Consider the following 16,302-nt stretch of genomic DNA (forward strand, 5'->3'; position numbering starts at 1 on the left):
TCATTCTTCTCCCTGTGTTTTCCTGAGTGACATTGACTTTCATCTAACTTTCCTGTTTCTAGAAGTAAGCCATGTCCATGGGCACCTAAAGCCACTGCAGAGGACTCTGAACCTGATGTCACAAAATCTCATCCCATAAACAGATCTTTTCCAGTAACCTCAGACCTGCAGAGGCTGGTAAATGTACACACCATGCAACAGACTGCTCTGCCTCTGACATCATTTCCAGAAAGTCTAAATTCACCCTTGTCATTTCCCTACTGTCCTCTGATACTGAAATACTCATGCAGGATATGAAAAGGAAAATGTGAAGCATTACCTTCACATGTGAATGCTACACATGAAGCTCATCCACACACACACAGTTTCTTACCTTTGTTTCTGGCTATTGTAATTAACTTGTTTCTAGTTGCATCATCTGGAGTGTCAAATGAACAGAATGTTCCTCTTCCTCTCACTCTGCTGATGAGATGGGGGTAACGAGCCTGCAGGGGGAGGAGAGACAAGCACATGGCAGGTGCTGCAACAGAGGGCACCTGGTGGCAGGGCTGGCTGTGCCAGGTGGAAACCCTGCTGCCTCCTCGCTCTGCTGGAGTGGAGCACGGCTCACATGGTGCTCTGCTCAGCCTGCAGAGCCCCACACAAAGCAGGGAGGGAGAGTGAGTCTGACCCATGAGCTGGGTCAAGTAAAGTATTCTTTGGAACGAGCATAACACACCTTATTTACATCTACAGTGGACTCCAGGAAAACCTGAGCATAAACCATCTGCACTGGGGCTGGAAACCAGCTCACTCTTACCCTGCACTGAGACACTTGCCAGGAGTATCTGCATCACTTATTCTCAGTCACAGCCCTCATCTTTTGGAAGAACAATCTCTTGGATAGGACTAGTTGTATTCCTGCCCTCCAAAGTATGAGATTACAATGTTCTCTGTTCTCCTGCCTGCTATGTGTAAAGGTGTGGAGAGAGCAGAGACTGTATGTGGGATTATTCTATGCAAAATGCCTTTGGGAGCTGAGCACCTGCAAGCCTATCTCTAAATGCCTGTCTGTAGAGCTCCACAGTAGAAGCTCTAAAGGAATTTCCCTTAAACAAGGGAGGGAAAGATAGAATTTTCTTATTTCAACAGCCCAGCAAAATTGGAACAAAATATGAAAGGACCTTCCTTTGAAAAGAACTTTAAGACAAGGAAATACCAGTTGTTTACAGTAACAAAACCTTCTAGCAAAGTAATTTAATTAGCTGCAGTACATACCTTCAGATATTTTGGGGATCATCCTTTATTTCGGATTAAGCTATATAAACCCAGCATTTTTAAGTCAGTAAAAGAAAGTTTACTTCAATTTCAAATGGGACACAGTTTTTCAGGCCTGTGTTGAAGTTCCTATAATGGTCCAGACCCCAGCTCTAGCTACTCAGCCCAAATGTTTGAACTGGATAAGATCAGATTCTACTGCAGCACCAATTTCTCCTTCTTATCCACAATCCTTCCAGATGTTTACCTGCAAATCCAGCAGCCCAGTCAGCAGTGCTTTCCCAGCATGGGTTGCATTGTTTAGAAGATCTTCTGTTTTAATAACCTTAATGACTTCAGCAAGCATAAGGTTCTTGGATGGATCTCCAAGCCAGGTGTTAAAAATCCGGTAGGGCTGGGGAAAGAGTGGGAAAAGAGTTGTGGAACATGTTAGCAGGCAAATCACTATAAATTAAGAAAAGGCATCACACTGGCAGTGTAAACATGGTGTATGAAAAGGCATGCACTAATCTCACCAACCACCCTTTTTTATGTTGTAAAGGAAGATGCCATTGCTGAGCTGAAACACAGGGTGATCACTTCATGCTTCTCATTTAGTGCACTCTGCCTTGCTATTCTGATGTCTCACTGGAACACAGCTACAGATGACAGGAAATCAGCATCATCTGTACAGACTTTACATCAAGCTTTATGCTCTTCCCCTTTATTTGACTTTTAATTTATTACATCTAAAAAGTCATTAGTGCAAAGAAGAAATTTTGCTGACAGAATCTCTAATGCTGACATACAAGCTCTGAAATTCCCAAGTTGCCCTACAGGAGAAGGTGTCAGTTTGTGGTTGGATTTTGTACTGAAGGTTTATTCCATTAGGCTTAACCCAGTTTTCCTCTCCCCCCCATCAGCTTTATGACCTTGGTAACTGACAACAACTGGAATAAAAGTGAAGAGGTGATGATAACTGTTGTGTGAGCAAACAGCAGCCTCATCCAGCTGAACCTGCACTCCTGGAGAAAACCTTGTCCCTTCCATGGATGTCATAGTCACTCCTCAGGGGGGGTCACCAATTAGCACAGAGTCCAAGTTTCATTAAAAATCTTACAGCATTTGGCCTGAACTCCTCTTTGTGGAAAAATCCTCCTGTCATCATCTTCTTACTGAATGTCACCACATCAGCTGGGTCATCCAGGCCCCAGTGCTCGTGTGCCCAGAACTTTCCTGTGCAGCCACCTCCAGTCTGCACCTCATCCACCAGGAAAGCACAGCCATGCTGCAGAGACACACGAGAGGAGCAGGGAGTGTGAGCCCCCTTCCCAAACCACAAACGCCTCCCTTGGTGAGCACATCAACACAAGCCAAGGCTACATCCCTCCTTCCTCTCCCTTCACTGCCCTCCTCAACCACTCCACTAATGCCACTCGTGTCAGATTTCACAAAAATTCAGCTCTTTTTTCAGGAAGGTGAATTCTAGAAACTTGAAAACTAGAAATTTGTTTTCTACCCACAGTCATCAAGTACATGTTTTTATGTAGTCTTGAGCATTTCTAGAGGATACCTGAAAACATCTGGGAGGAGCAGAAGTGGCATTTTCAAAGCCCTTGAGTGTCATTTGTAGGGGCTTTGTTTGTTGGAAACATGAAGTCTCTGTACCCAGAGTTGGGCATTATGTGGCACAGAGGCAGTACCAGCAGCATGAGCTGGTCATTTTTTGGGGGGCATGAAAAGCTGCATTTTCAGACAACTCTGCTGAAAGAGCTACTGGTGAGCTGGCAATGTGTGGTTTTTATGTGAAGGACTATTTTGTCCAAACTTTGTGACAGGGAGAACAAGCTATATAATAATTCTGTATTTAAAAACAATGGGTAAGTACTTTTGGCAGCATCTCTTCAGCACACAGTGTTTTGAGGGTGAAAAAAAGCTTGGAGTAAGTATTACTGAGGGTCATAGCTTCTAAATAAGTAACTTTACATTCCAAATATCAAGATATCTGTCCTTTTCATTGTTTTATTGGAACATCAGCACTATGGCTTGTTTCAAGTTGAGTTTTAGGGTTTTTTTCCAATTAAAACCATGTAATTAAAAATTTATACTTTTCACAATTTGTTTCTTCAGAAACTGAACCTCCTCAACCAACAAGCATGATCATTTAAAGAATGCACCTGCAGAATTCATTGCTAATGAATCAGAGTAATTTCTCTCTCACTTTAAAATTAGAAGATTATTTATTGGACTGAGGAAAGCATTAGGTGTGAATGAAATGGTAGAGAGCAGGGATTGCTGGTGTGTGGTACAAACCTACCCTGACTGATGCTAAGGAGGGCTGTGAAACCCTCCAAGAGCCTGGGGCAGGGCAAAGCCTCTGCAGACACCCACAACGTGTGGGTGCATGTTTTAGCTACCCCTGAGTGCCCAGAGAAATGTTTTATTACCTTCCTGGCAATATCTCTTAGCTTTCTGAAGAAGTCATCTGAAGCATGATTGTCCCCACCCTCTGACTGTATTGGTTCCACAATGATTCCAGCCACAATCTTCTTCTTTTTCCTGTACTTTACAATCAGGTCTTCCACCTGCAAATCAAACACTTATGAATGTACATCCTCCTTCCAGAACATTTGTACATTTCTTCCCAGCTAGATTAAATCTCATCAGAATTTCAACTTTGCATGGACATTCCTGGCTATAAAGGTGGCACAAAGGATTAACAAGTGGTTCCTCCAGCATTTACCACTGCCTTCTTGTTCCTGAATGGTTTAAACCACGTCCTAATCACACTGTAACTAGCTGCACATTATCTGCAGTGCTGTGAAAGCTCTAGCCAGGTTCAGCTGGCAGTGTGCTGAGCACCACTGCAGCTGCCACTGCTGTCATTGCACCTAATGATATGGGATGGATTTTGTGTCAGAAACTAAAACTGTGCTCATGCATTAGAAAAGGTAAATTGAAAAATTCATTTTTTCCAGTCACCCACTTCAGATATATTAAAATTAATCAAATAGTGCAAAAAATCCTGTTGTTGTAAGGGGCTGACAGATAATTCTCATTAACCTCCTAGTGCAATTAATGGTCTGTTTGTGCCTGAAATCCCTGCCACAGCCCCTGCAGTCTGTGCAAAGCAATGCTTTCCAAAGGGGGGCAGTAAGCCCAGCACAGTCCTGCTAAGAAAATGTTTGGCTTTTTGGTTTGTTTGTTTGTAAAATAATGGCATCCAGCACTGCACTTCTCCTACCAAAGCTACCCTGGGGCAGCCCAGGGAGGGCATGTGCTGTGCTCTCTGAAGTGAGGCAGGTCTGGCTAAGTGGACTCACAGGTCCATCCCTGCACAATCAGAGCTTTATGCCAGAAGCTGCCATGGAGAAGCTGGAAAGGCTGAAATACTCTTAGAGGTGCTCTCTGCAGAGAGGGTTATCCAGAGTTACCCACACTGTGCTCTCTCTCAGCCCATGACCCTTTGGCAAGAGCTGGCAGGTGAGTTCACTGTGACACAACCAAGTTCTGAGGGTGAAATTTCACTTTGGTGTCACTCTTGCAGCCCTGAATCCCCAGTGAGCTGGCAGGGAGAAAGGTCTGACTGTAAACAACAGTGAATGCTGCTCCAATCACAGGCTGTTCCAATCCCTGAAAACATTCTTTTAGTGAAAAGCACTAATCCTACCAACACTATTCATTATTTCAAATCAAAAACAACAGAAAGCTGCCAGGGAATTTTTTACCTCCTCTAAACAACGGGCTTCTTCCTGTTGATTCTCTTTCACAAAGTCTTCCAGGGGATACTTTAGCCTTGGAAATGGAGCAATAGGCCAGTCCAGTGAGGGAATGTCCAGTTTGTGAATTGCTTTAGAGTGAGTTGTAGCTAAGCAACCTAAGCCCAGAGAGGGAAAAATTAAAATAATACCCATCTAGGACCAATACAAGAAAAAAGCCACCAAGAGATGAAATGGCCTGACTGTAGAATTCTCTTAACTGCTCTGTGTTTTTACTGTCTTCTGAAATACTGGGTAATTGGATTTAGTCAGGCTTAAATGGATTGCTCTAGACCTTGAGCATCAGATTCCACATGCACTGTGTTCCAGAAGAGCAGGAGAACCTCTGTCAGTCTGAACAGGCTGCTCAGACAAGGTGGGTTTCACCCCTCCAAATATGCAAAGCTCACAGTTACAGCACTCTCAGGTAACATGCCTAGAACAGGTACTGAGCTGATATAAACCAGTAAAAGTGAGTGACAGCATGTTTGTGGTGATTTTAGCCCAGGAGTTAGATTTTCATGACTACAGACAGGAAACTGCACATTCAGAATGAAAATAAGAGCCTGTCTGAAAAGAATTTTTTAAAAACCACAAAATCAATTCCTACTTTCACTCAACCCTTCCAGTGCTGGTGGGGCTTCCAAGGCAAACCTTAAATGAACCTCCAGCTTCCCCAGTGGTGCTGTGTGTGTAAGGACAAGCACAGTGAGCTGAGGGGAACAAGGGACTCTTACCCAGGGTCCTGCCGTGGAAGCCGCCCATGAAGGAGAGTATGGCGTAGTCAGGGCAGCCAGGGGGCTGCAAGCAGAGCACACAGAGGGGTCAGCCAGGATAAAACATCCCCCCAGTGCCCCCTGAGCTCCCCTTCCATCAGGCACCACAGATTGTTACAGCCTCCCTCTCTCAGCAAGCACGCTGGCGACCCCAGCCCTGCCCCAGGTCCCAAACCCTGGGCTAACATGGGTGAATCCTTGGGGTGGATGCTGTGGCACCTGGGTTAACCCTGTTAACCCTGGGCTAACATGGGTGAATCCTTGGGGTGGATGCTGTGGCACAGCTGAGCTCAGGCAAGGCTGAGCCTTCAGCACAGTCCCCCCTTTGGACACAAAGTAGGAGCACATGATTGTGGGGTGGCTGTGCCTGGGGGTGGCCTGGGGGCTCAGAGAGGCTGGGGCTCCCCTGTGCTGCACCCCCATGCATTCCTGATGGCTCCCTGATCTTTGTGGGGAGCAGTCTGTATTCTGTATTTCACCATTTCCTAAATGTACAAAGCCCAGATTTCACTTCACATGTAGCAAACCAAACTTTTCCTCCCAATCTTCCCTTCCAAGCCCAAACCAGTGGTACATTGTAGGTGTGCTAAAGAACTAATGTTACCTGGTTAATCATGCAGGATTCCAGTTCTTCTTTTGTGACATTATTATGGCCCCTCTCCTTGTTCTGCAAAAAAACCCAAACAACTCAACATGAGTGTTCCTGTGGTTGTAACCAAGGCATTCACAAACCAGGAATGCTGGTATTCAAGACTAAATTCAAGCCTGACTATGGCTTTCACATGCTAACTACAATGAAAACTTTATTTATTTCCTTTACTTTATAACTTCTAAAGTTGTGTCAATATAAAGTAAAAACTTAGACAAAGAGGTTTTAATAAAGATTTTATACTAGATTGAACATAACATCAGGAGCAAGACAACCTCCAAGACTCACTTTGTTTTTCAATAACAATTCTGATTATGAATAAGTACTCATTTCTGCATCTAAACCTACAAAAATACCTGAATGTTTTACTTACTCTGTACCACATGAATATTGCTTTAAAGGCATTTTCATTAGAGCAGGATCCGCAAGACATGGTTATCACCTGTGACAAGCCCTTAGGAGCCACCTGTCAGCAAAGACAGAAAATTACTCTTGAAATACTGAGCACAAGTATAGTGCAAAATGATAACAACAGTGGTGATAATAATAGTGATCAGTCAGATATCTCAAACTTACTGATAGCAAAGACTCCTTCAGTTTTTCTGTAAAGTTCTCTGGAGGTAAAATCCCTAGGGCAGGTCTGTTGATAAAAGTGCTCTAAAAAGACAAAGGAAGAGGATTGTTAGGTCTTACTATCACATGGAAAATATGTTGATATCAAAGCAGTTCCATTTTATTCTAATAGTAAATGTCAGGCAGAAATCTGTACCATGACACAAGTGGTTTTAAGTTAGAGATTACTATTCCTGCCTTAGCATATGTTTTTCTGTCCAATCCTCACTACTTTATTCTTGCAGGACACCTTAGGAAAGGTGCATGCTAACTCACACTGACATTTCCTCTTCAATATTGCCATTTTAGCTGCTCAATCTCCATTCTCCTTATACACAGGAAATATGCTTTAAAATCTTTATGACTTGCTTTCAGTTTTAGTAGCTGAATTCAGTTAGGACAGCAGCACTTTCATCCTTACTGAGCTTCAAGACAGACCATTTTGGAAGCCTGGCAAGGTGGAGCCAGGCTCCAGGCTCTCCAGTGGAAGATGAGAAGCCATGGGCATGAATCAAAGCATGAGAAGTACTGATTTGGGTATAGGGAAAAGGTTTGGCAGTGAAGCAGTGAAACAGGCTGCTCTTTTGGAGGTGTTCAAGGTCCCAGATAAAACCCTGAGCACCCTGGTCCCATCTCACAGCCACCCATCTTGGAGCAAGAGGTTGAACAAGACACCACATTGGTCCCTTTCAATGTCAGTGGTGCTGTGGACTGGCCACATCAGGATTCCCACCTTTGGGAAAGGTAATTTTGGTGACAGGGAACAGCAGCCTGCAGCCCACACAGGGGTTTCTAAGGAGCAGCTCTGCAAAAAGCCCCTCAGCCTCCCCAGTCCACTAATGGAGATGAATGTCACATTTATGCAATTAATTTAAATTGTGTAGTGGATTAAAATTGATTCATTGCTGCTCTTGGTCTTTGTGGGTAATCTTATTTGATTCATACCATGCTACTCTTTATTTTAAATTAAATTTTCTCAGAGAAGGACAAGCTCAATAAATTTGCCAACTGCCAAGCAGCTTTATTTGCCCTTTTCTTTTGTTTGTTGTTTTTCTTGTTGAACAAGTAATGGCTGAAATTAAAGGCTGAGCTTTGATAAGTTAAGCCTTAATGGGTCTCCAGAGGGGACACACAGCCTCCCCACAAACACTCATATTTTCAGTGCAGCTCAAGCTTGCACATTTATCAGCATCCTTCAGTCCTCCTCAGCACAAATATTCATTCCAAGGGGTGTAAGGGTCACCTGCAAGGACACTTCATCAGGATTCCTGGGGAAAACCAAGTATCACACAAGACAGAACACTGCATGTGCTTGGACTTTGTAAATTGTTTCAATGTCTTACTTCCAAAACACTGTTTCAACAGACTCAAGCTTAAAAGAAAACCTAAGCAAGGATGTTAATGACAGGCTAACACAAAGCTTTTGTTTAGTAGCTATGAGAAATCACACTTGACTTTTTATCTCAGTTCAGAAGTAAATGTTCATATCAAGTAGAAAAGAGAAGAGCCCAAATTTGTTGTGAATTTGATTATGGGTTGTCACAGTCAATTGACAACATTTGCCATTAAGCAGAAAAGAGTATTTTTCTTTTGTAGTTAATGAGATAGCCAGAACTGAGAAAAATAGCACATTGACATCAAGCTGCTGTGGGCTCAAATAAACAGATGCACATTCTGTGTTTATAGCTGGCTGCAGAGAGGGCATGTGGAGCATTACAGACAAACCAAATCAAAAGTTCTTCCAGGAAAACACCAACCCCTTTGCTAACACGATTGGAAATTGTGCCACTTGTGTGGGACTTTGGAGGAGCTCCTTCAGTGCCACCTGTCCTTCCCCAGTGGGCAAATCAGCAACTGCCTCCAGCAAATGGGCTTTTTGATTTTTTAATTGGTTTGGGGATTTTTGTTTGTTCATTTTTTAAATCTGGCTTTGCCTACTGCTGCATTACAGTGAAGATATTATTCTCAGAAATCATCTTTATGAGTTAATAAAGATGATTAAGTTAATAAAGAGTTAATAAAGTTAATAAAGAGTTAATAATATTCATAAATATTAGACCTTCCAAAATATGATCTGCCTTTGATAACTCCAGCATTTCTAGTCCTGTTTTTTTGTTTGTTTGTTTGGGTTTTTGTTTTGGGTGGTTTTTTTTGTTTGTGTTTTTTTTTTTTTTTGGTTGTTGTTGTTGTTTTTGGGGGTTTTCTTGTTGGTTTTTTTTTTTCTTTTTTTTTTTTTCCTTTTTTTTGGTTGGTTTTTTGGTTTTGTTTTTTTTAACTGGAGGTATTTTAGTCCTGGGAAAGGCAGAATTTCTCACCTGAAGACATGAGTACTCCATAAAGGAAATCAGCTCAGGGAACTCAAATATCTGCATTTCTTTGCCCTGCTGGAGTGCACTTAGCAGATGGGAATCAGTCACTATCCCCAACTTCAAAAAAATCCTTAAACTTCCCACAGCATTCCAGACGTAGGGCACCATGTCCAAGATATTATATTCTCTCTCAAGGTTTTGGGCTTGTTTTCAGGCTCAAATAAATCTTCAGAAAACATTATTAAAATGGTTAACTTGAGACAGTAAGTTTGAATTAGGATTTAAATGTAGCTACAAATATATCAAGTGCTTGCATCACCCAAATGTTTACTTTTTGTAAAACTTCCCAGAGGTTTTGGTGTTTTCTTAAACACCACAAAGCTCTTTTCATCTAGTGAGAAGTACAGCAAGCAGATCCTATCATACATTAATGGAATCATTAGCATTCACTATCAGTCTGAGGAAAAAAGAGAAAGCCCACAACAAGGAGAGAGAGAACTCCTTCACGTCCTTCATGTTCTAATTCACTTACCAGGTTCTGGGGCTGCTGTAAAAGCTTTATCAGAGAGGGATGGCTGTAACCTAATTAAAAAGAACAAAGAAAGAAAGCAGTTCTTTTTTATCTGGTTTCAATGAAGTAATGCAAAGCATAATCTAGAGAATAACCATAACTTCATGCTTGGCTGTTTATGTGTAATTTGTATATTTTTAACTGCTAATAATGGGACTTCTTTTGAGGTAGGACAAACCCCTGGGCTCTCTGTCCCTCAGCAGTCTGTCTGTGTGCAGGGCACAGCCCAGCACAGCTGTTGGGAGCTGTGGCACACTCATTTCCTTACTGTGACAAAATTTTGCTTGATGCAAAAAAGATGCAACAGTTTATCCTTACTAAGAAATTAAGACAGCTTCAGTGCTTAATTTATAGCCATTGATAGTCTAAAGGATAACTTGCTTGCTTACAGGCAAAACCAATTTATCTGCTGTTAAGAAAAATAATCTTTGAAGTAGGCCAGAGATTTCATTTTAAGCCTGATCTCTAATGTATGAAACACCAACATCAGAGATTAACATTATCTTTTAAATTTCCTTGTAGAAACAGTTGGAAACCTCATCTTCCCTACTGCTCAAGAAGTCAGACAATGGTAATTTTGTTACAAAAGCTTTTTGTGCTTCTGAATCCCCATTCCAGTGGAATGACAACAGCCCTGATTATCCTGTTTGAGCAATGGAGCATTAGGAGACTATGTTAACAAAACAATTATAAATGCAGTTTTGAATATATTAGCTGAAAACAAAAGAATATCCATATTGTTTTAGCAGCATGTCATGCTGATAAATCTGTTAAAATTATTATGAAGATAATAATACTGGCTATTTGGGACACAGAACAACTAAATCTCCATGGCATCTGCTGTCGTGGGAAGAGGGAATGACACATTGAGAGCTGTGTCCTTGAGAACTGCACCTGGGGGTGCCACTGAGAACCCCTCTGAGAGCAAATAAAGTGTTTTAGAAACCTCCAAAGCACAGCTCCTGTTGTTCAGGAAGATCAAGGATCAGCTCTGGCGTTGCTCTAAGAACTGTTGCTGTTGTTCCCATACGTGGATGCCATTGATTCAGAGATGTCATTCTCTACACACAACACAAACCTCTCATTTGCTCCTCAATTACCCTTTTGCACCCACACAGAATCTCTCTCCCATTCTCTTCAGGCCAAGGGTCTGGTGCTCTCCTAGCATCCCCTCATCCTTGTGCCTCCTCAGAGGTGTGGGAATCCCCAAAATTAGGGGGTTTGGGAAAGCTGCAAAAGGCAGGCCCCAGAGGCAGTAGAACTGTGATTAGCTTAGCTTATCAGTAGCCATGAGATTGGTCAGCAAAAAAATTATTTAAACTGCAGAAAAGCAAGGACAAATAGAACAATGGTCCGTGTATTTATGCTTGTCCAGAATAACTCTCTGAGCTACAGAAAAGTTTATCTAGCAAGATATTAGGAAGGTTGAAGCTTACTAATGGAGCTCTGTGCATTGTGTTTTAAGGCTCACAAGCAGGTATTGTATCCAAATTAACCAAGCATTGTTTAACCAAAGGTACCTGTGCTTATAGTGGTTGGATAGAACTACTGTCAATGTGCTTTTGCTTTGTGTGATTGGTCAAAAAACTTATAAAGTAAGTTGTAATATTAAATCCTTGGTCTGCTGCCAGTGATGTGAGCTGCTGGCATCTCTCCATTGTCATAACCATGTAATGAGACTGATGCTGGAAAATCAAACAGCTCAAGGCACATTCCCAGCAGCCCTGTCCCGTCTGTGATTTGTACAGAGCCCCTGACTGGTGTCAAGAGGGGCCCTGGGGAAGGAGGGGAGCACCCTGCATGCCCAGCTGCTGTGACAGGGGCTGTGTGACAGGGGCTGAGCTGCCATGTGGGCTCACAGGCAGCAACAGACACCAGCAAGAAGTAAATGCTTCAATAACCACTCCATAACTGTGGTGGACAAGACAAAGAGCTCCAGGCTGGCGTGGCACACAGGCACCAACTCCTTGCAGTGCCATGAGCAGCACAGGGCTTTGCAGGGCTACAAATCTGCTCCCAGAGCTGGCTCTAAGGAAGGGCACCTGCTCCATCTCTCTTGCTGGGTGTCCGGATCAGTGTGACAGGAACGTACATGTCCTCCAGGCTCATGAATGTGCCTGTCTGCAAAAGGAAAAACAACTAGAGCCTGCTCAAATAATGAGATGGAGAAAGCCCAAAGAATCCTTTGAACTGAGCAGCAGGCTGCTGTCAATAATACCAAACTGCACCTCTCTGCATCTCCTCAAACAAAACAGACCTTCCCAGCACTGAAAAACACATTGTTTCATTTGCTATTCCAGGGTGTTTGCCGGCAAACATGTCAATAACATCCTTCTTGCATTTGGCTCCATGGGGTTTCTAACTCTATTAGACAGAATAGATGCAGGATGAAAGGACAGCTGTGCTACAACTGCCCATAAAAGTGCGGTAAGAAACTATTTCAATCTTTGTTTTTCAGCAAGAGACAGCCTAGAGCATCTTTGCCTAGAGGTTTTTTATACTTTATTTCTTATCTCTCCACACAGGCACTTATTAGTTCTCAACCTCTGCTGATAAATATATTCTAGTGTAACAGATCATTATTAAATCTTGGGGAGTCCTGAAAGATTCATGAAAGGTTTTATTGGATTTACTTGCAGAGAGATAAGCACAGATGACTAACAAGCACCTTGTGATCTTGTTTTGCTCTCCCAATTCCGGCCCTACCTCTGTCACCAAGAGGGACATTATTAGTAACCTGGGCAGCTTCAGATAATCTTGTCACTCAGTACAACTGAAATATATAAATTAATGTTGTGTGTTAGGCTGAGGTCAGCCTGTAAGTATGGAATTTCCATTTACTCCTTGTTGCTGCACTCCCAGAGCCATTATCTGAGGAGGTGCAAGAAGCACTGCACTGTAGCTCCTTTGGGACTGAGGAATGAGTTCCCTGGGATAAAACCCAGCTTGTCCTTGGGAGGGCATTGCCTCATGAGAAGGGGGAACTACAGGGCTTAGGAGGTCAGTCACAGCACTGGAGTCTTGTTCTATTCACCACTTTCAACCTACCAGAGAAAGCAAACTGCAGAGCCCCTGCCCATTTTTGCTCATTAGGAAAATTTCCCCTCCTTAATACTTCAATATTTTATACACAAAACTCTTAAAAGAGGTGTGCCTGCACCATCCAGCTCCAGAAGGTCAGAAAGCCCCAGTGCACTGTCTGTACAATTTCATGCTTTTGGAGTATGCACTGACTTTCATACTTTGGAGTGTGCATTTGACTACATGACTGAGATTTGTTTCTCAAAATCAATTTCTGTGTGAAGAATGGGAAGCCATGTAAATGCATCTCCTTTTCCAGAACCCAAAATCCAAGCTCACTGGCATCCAAGCCTCGTGCTCCTGTATCTCACCCCTATTTCCTCATGAGCAGAGGCCAAATTATCCCAGTGCAGCCTGAAAGATACAAAGCAGTGAGAAGTTGTGCTGGGGGAAACAAGGTACAGACATTGCAGGGTTCTGGAATGGTTTCACTGAGTGCTGCAGGACAACAACACTGGCTGCAAAGAAGGCTGGGCTAAGTGAACACCCACAGCAGTCACAAGGTCTCAGATGCCTGAAGTTTGGTAACAACCTGAACATCATCAAATGCTGTTTCCCAGGAAAGGAGGCCTGTAGGGATGATTTTGAGTCATCACAGTTTCTATACATAGCACAAGATCTACCTTTTAAATTACCCCAGCACTTCTGCAGGAGTGTATTTTTAAGCAGCTGAGAAGAGCCATGGATGAGGAGCAAACAAAGTGGACTGAAGTGAACTCCTACTGAAACGTGCATGCCTTGCAGCTGGGGCTCACATTTCTGCCTTGCTTCTGCTTGCAAGGCTCCACAAAGCAATCAGCTGACTCTTGCCAGGCCCTGTGCCTGCTCCCCCAGACAAATGAGCTGCCACCTTTGCTTTCAGTCAGCACCACAGCTCAGTGCTGGCCTTGTATCATCCTGCTGCAGCCCACATGGCTCACTCCTTTGTTTTTTTTCCTACTTATTTTGCGATAGAAATGTTAACTAAAGCATATAATTTCATGTTAAAAATGTCCACATTATGCTTATTAATGCTTAAAACAGTAACATACTATTACAGAGTTACGAAGTCACAGATCCAAGCCAACAAAGACAACCTGAATTGTGGAACTTGCACATTCAAATTGAGATTAATACTAGATCTCTTCCTGGCACCACTATGCACTTTAAGAGAGCTTTAAGTATAGAATTTGTAGTTCCTCCAACTATTCAAACCCACCACTACACAGTACACAGAAGTGAGCTGCCCCTGATCACAACAAGGTGTTCATTATGTCACTTCTGTTTTTTAAAATTAATCAACCAACTTCCCTGGTGGCGCCTAAAATAAGAAAATGACATGACAAAACAAAACAGGTTGAGGACAAAACAAAACATTTTGGTACAAGTGCCTCCTACCTATTGGGACGGAAGAAATCTGAGAGTAGAGATCCAACATACGATTGCCATCTACATCTACGAGGTAATTCCCTCGGCTCTCTTCGTAATTGCAAAAGAAGTGCACAGCTTCTGCATTCTTCAGGAAAAAAAACAATGAGTGCTTTCAAAAGTGGTAGTATGTAGGAAGGTGCAACTAATGGTTATACAGCCAAATCTGATAAAAATATCTAATGCTAGGATAAAAAAGCATATTGTATTCACAGCATGGGAATAACTGTACAGCTATTTTTATAATGACTGTTAAAAGGTCAAGTCTTTACTTTTTCTACAGAAATGAAGCACAGACATGGAGAAATTGCTCATCTTAGGAAGGCAATATGTACTCAGGCTGACATATTTTTAAACTCAAGCCATAATATACCTTACTTTCATTGGCCACTCTAACAATTCTGAAGTTTTTCTTTAGACACACATAGTTTAAACATATACATGTTGAAAGAAAAATCCCTGATGCTAGCAAAATGATTCTGCAGTATTCACAATATACTACAAAAGATTTCATTCAAATGCATATATAAACCACACAAAATGTACTCAGTGTAGAAACCTGGAGTCAGTGTTTCACCTTTCTTTGTGGCACAAACACACAAACCAGGATTTTAAAACAAGTTCTGAAATCCAAGTGTTAACACTCCCCAAAACACAGAAAACATGACAAATTACCTGAATGCCATTCAGCTTCTTCATTAATTCCTGCACAAAAACAAATGTCACAGTCTCAGGTGTGTAATCAGCAAATACTGATGGAGAATGTTTATTTCTTTTTTATGATCCCATAAATCTTATGCAAACTTTGTAGTCCTGTGTGCTTACCAGGCAACTCTACCTGCCACAGGAACTTTCATGGTGCATCTTGCAAATATTACAGTCAAAACTATGACCTGTGGCATGCAGAGCTAAACGGGCTGCAAACACAGTTTAACTGTAAATCTCCAAAAAGGGAAAGCTGCCTCTTCTATATTGACCAACTGAACTGAGAAAACAAGAGAGAAATCAGAAAATAAGAGAAGCCAGAGTCACACAGAAGGGATACTGGTACATTGGTTCTAGAAAGACAGCTCCTTTTTATTAAAAACAACACAAAAACCTCACAAAAACCAAAACCCACCACAATGCACAAATGCTGACTCTGCCAGAGTAAAACAACATCCAGCAAATTCAAACTCTTGCTTCATTTCAAAACCAAAGCATTATTTCACATAATGAAAAGCTTCTATTTCAGCAGGACCACAAGTGACCAAGCATGATCAGGTGTTTTATTAAAATTATGCTCTTTTGCTTTGAATTATTCTATGGGAATTATTATTATTATATGGGAACTTGGCAGTTGAGATTCAGATCTGCCTCTCAGAGAGGGGCATTTTATTAATGAGCTTTTCATTCTCAAGCTCCTGATAAAAGTGGGCAAAGACTTATGGAATTATATTTTTTCATATCAGATTTAAGGTTTGAAATGAATCTGTTTTCTAGCAAGTGAGACACAGCTAAAGATAAAAAAACCAAGTTACTCTACTTTGGAAACTTACTCTAGATCGTGGTCCAGGAACTTCTGTCTTCATCAGAGGTCCATCATAGTCAAAATCCACATCAATTTTAGCTGCAGCTTGACTGATATACCTGTGTCCTGTAAGAAATAATGAAAACCTCAGTACAGACCATATTTTCTGTGCTCTCCTTTTAGAAGATACATCCATACCTTGCGTGACTGAAAACACTTGACAGATGAGACCAATTACATTGAGCTGTCTGAAGTGAACTATGTATCTCATTTTTGACCACTCAAAATAAAACCAATATCAGTGAGGTGGCTTAAAACAAACAACAAACCAAAAAATCCCAAGGGAAATCACAAGGCAACCCTAGAGAAACAGAGGCAAAGCACAGGAGGATT

At 42.0% G+C, this 16,302-nt stretch overlaps 1 protein-coding gene across 3 annotated transcripts in view; it reads right to left on the bottom strand.

The window, feature by feature from the left end:
- The window catches only part of ABAT (4-aminobutyrate aminotransferase), a 49,515-nt gene that overhangs the window by 3,046 nt on the left and 30,167 nt on the right, over nucleotides 1-16,302 (bottom strand). For all 3 annotated transcript variants that reach the window (XM_059484067.1, XM_059484068.1, XM_059484066.1), the window contains exons 3-15: nucleotides 15,938-16,035; nucleotides 15,075-15,104; nucleotides 14,370-14,487; nucleotides 9,873-9,922; nucleotides 6,996-7,076; nucleotides 6,793-6,885; nucleotides 6,375-6,437; nucleotides 5,732-5,795; nucleotides 4,965-5,113; nucleotides 3,684-3,821; nucleotides 2,357-2,524; nucleotides 1,505-1,651; nucleotides 374-485 (exon numbers count right to left, since the gene is read on the bottom strand). In XM_059484067.1, the coding sequence (XP_059340050.1) occupies nucleotides 374-485; nucleotides 1,505-1,651; nucleotides 2,357-2,524; nucleotides 3,684-3,821; nucleotides 4,965-5,113; nucleotides 5,732-5,795; nucleotides 6,375-6,437; nucleotides 6,793-6,885; nucleotides 6,996-7,076; nucleotides 9,873-9,922; nucleotides 14,370-14,487; nucleotides 15,075-15,104; nucleotides 15,938-16,035 (1,311 nt within the window). The remainder of the gene's footprint in view (nucleotides 1-373; nucleotides 486-1,504; nucleotides 1,652-2,356; nucleotides 2,525-3,683; nucleotides 3,822-4,964; nucleotides 5,114-5,731; nucleotides 5,796-6,374; nucleotides 6,438-6,792; nucleotides 6,886-6,995; nucleotides 7,077-9,872; nucleotides 9,923-14,369; nucleotides 14,488-15,074; nucleotides 15,105-15,937; nucleotides 16,036-16,302) is intronic.

The sequence above is a fragment of the Ammospiza nelsoni genome, chromosome 17 (genome assembly GCF_027579445.1).
Source record: "Ammospiza nelsoni isolate bAmmNel1 chromosome 17, bAmmNel1.pri, whole genome shotgun sequence".
In the NCBI taxonomy this organism is placed as follows: domain Eukaryota; kingdom Metazoa; phylum Chordata; class Aves; order Passeriformes; family Passerellidae; genus Ammospiza; species Ammospiza nelsoni.